The following is a 2,640-nucleotide window of genomic DNA, read 5'->3' as shown; positions in this document are numbered from 1 at the left end:
AAAATTTGACAGTCTAACGAGAATATAAAAAAATATAAGCATGTCAACAAATTCATAATTTGTGAATCATCAGCTATTACAAGGCATGGATTAAATTTAGTGTAGCATTTCACTCAAGCCATAACCAAACATGGATACGGAGAAAGACCATTGCAGGGTCCACTCACATACAAATTAGCATCACCCTGGGTCAGCTCAGAATCCCCAGTCAAAGTAACCAGCATGTCTTTGGAAAATGACCAGAAAACTGGAGTACCCAGAGAAAGACTACAGCAAACTCCACACGTGCAGCAGCTGAGTGTGAGAATCGAATCCAGGAAGCTGGATCTGTGAAGAAGAAGCACTAACCACTATACCGCCATCCTGTCTCCAAAAATAATATGAGACCTAACAAATGTTAATGTATATGTCCTTTAGTTACCAGAATTACATTTCTGGATACTAACAGTCACATAAATATTGTTATAAAGTTGGAAGAAAAAAGATCAATCATGTGGTGCTGTCAGTTGAGAGAGAAGCAGGGAATATGTCATCATAAGCAGGAGGAGGAGTGTTGTCAGCTGCTTCATCCGGAAGGACTCTTCCATCACATTCTTCTTCGGTTTCATCATTGGTTTCTTCATTCCTGATGGAGATTTAATGACAATCAGCAAATGAATGCTTTGGATATTTACAGACTAAGACTATATATCAAAGAAAATCATAAGCCTGTTCTTAAGAACATGATGACATTTCGGTCAAGTCAGTATCAATCAATATTGCCCACATGTTGTTAAACAGTTGATTGTAGTCTCTCCTTCTGCCACAATACTGCAGCTGATCATATACAGCTTTAAAAATGGTCTTTTTGGAAGTTACAAACAAGGAAAATGAAACATTTTCTCTAGAAATCAATGTATTGGAATAGGTGTAAAAACTTGAGAATTGTTGGTGTTTGTGAAAGGGCAGCCTAAATATTCCATTAAATCCATGATAAAGTTGTAAAGTTTCCTAGAGACACCATTAAGAAAACCTCAGAAGTAGAAAGAGCCCTCACCTACCTGATAAACATTCTACTATGCCTATCATTGTTAAATTTGATCGATGTCAGAACAATGAAAATCTATTACATAGACCTAATGAGAAGAGAGACATTCTGTGTGACAATACTCAGTTCTATGTTTCTCAAGGTTTTTCTCCATCGCCAGTTCAAAAGAGAGCCACATACTATATTGAAAAGCAAAAGTGCACGTCACATTTTTCCTTTAGTTGGATTTATCACTCTAGATTGAAAGCAATGGTTCGAAGTTGAATATAAAATGATGTAACTGAACGTGTCAAATTTGCTTTGAAAAAACTTCTATCAGACTTGCTGCAAAACTATAATATGACAGAGCAAGGAAATATACATATACATGAATAGGACAGCATGAAGAGGCTTGTAGAAGTAAGCAGGCAATGTTTTACTGTAAAGTTGACAGGGAAAGATTAATAAGATAAGAGTAGAGTGCAGTTGGTTTTGACTTTTAATATCATGAGAAGTCAAGCAATTTTTTTTTTTATTGGCTAACTAAAAGATTACAATATGCAAGTTTTCGTGGCAACTCAGGCAAGATGAAGAACACTGAAAATTCATTCAGTCAGTCAGTCAGTCAGTCAGTCAGTCAGTCAGTGTCCAACCTGCTATATCCTAACACAGGGTTACGGGTGTCTGCTGGAGCCAATCCCAGCCAGCACAGGGCGCAAGGCAGGAACAAATCCCCAGGCAGGGCGCCAGCCCATCGCAGACACTGAAAATGATTTTGATTATTACACTGTAAAATTTCTTCTATAATGCATAGATCTGAAACACATAAAAATTTCAAGGCATCACTGCTTTAAAAAAATGGCACTCAGCTTGACAGATCAGAACAGGGGGTTTGACGCGTCACTTCCTACTTTATCCCAAAAATGAGCATATTAGGTTAATTGACAACTCTAATCCTGCGTAATATAACTAAGCGTGTTCGTCAAAGGGCCCACTAATGGACTGGAACTCCTTTCATGGTTGTCTTCTGCTTACTACGCAAAACTGCAGTCATTAGCTCTGACTGCCAAGGGCACTGTATGGTAAAAGGTAGGTTAAGAAAATAGATAGATAAATTAATTATTAACTTTATTTTACTTTCTCTATTATTCTTCATGTTCTTTTACAGGTATAGATTGAAAAAATAGTTTCTTATATAATTATTGAAGCACTAAAGTTCTATACCTTCACCTGGCAAATGGAAAATAGGAATTTTTATTATGATATGTTCATTACTAGTCAACATTTTTGACACACCTAGGAATTTTCATGTTATTTATAGAAAATATCAAGATGCCGTTAAATTGATGTTAAAATACAGCCAAGACATTTATAGTATTGCTAATGGATATTAGTGCTTGAATAAACAGATTTGTATTTATTATTCACATATGACAGCAAAGCCTCTTTTTCAGCAGCCTTTTCTTCAGTGTCCTAACAGTCAACGTCTTTAGCTTATCTTTAATTAGTCATATAAAAATGCTAGTAGGTTATCAGAGAAACCTTTGTAATTGTGTAAGTACCTGTCATTCTAATCAGTTATTACAAGTAGTAATAGCCATTAGCAACACTAGAAATGACTTGGCTATATTTGA

At 35.9% G+C, this 2,640-nt stretch overlaps 1 protein-coding gene across 1 annotated transcript in view; it reads right to left on the bottom strand.

Moving 5' to 3' along the window:
• Positions 1-489: 489 nt before the first annotated feature.
• Positions 490-2,640, bottom strand: part of tmem174 (transmembrane protein 174) — an 8,308-nt gene continuing 6,157 nt past the window's right edge. The window contains exon 2 of the mRNA XM_051929481.1: positions 490-625. Within this exon, the coding sequence (XP_051785441.1) occupies positions 490-625 (136 nt within the window). The remainder of the gene's footprint in view (positions 626-2,640) is intronic.

This window comes from Erpetoichthys calabaricus, chromosome 7, assembly GCF_900747795.2.
Source record: "Erpetoichthys calabaricus chromosome 7, fErpCal1.3, whole genome shotgun sequence".
In the NCBI taxonomy this organism is placed as follows: domain Eukaryota; kingdom Metazoa; phylum Chordata; class Cladistia; order Polypteriformes; family Polypteridae; genus Erpetoichthys; species Erpetoichthys calabaricus.
Note: the sequence above shows the minus strand (reverse complement) of the source record. Positions and strands in the feature narration are given on the sequence as shown.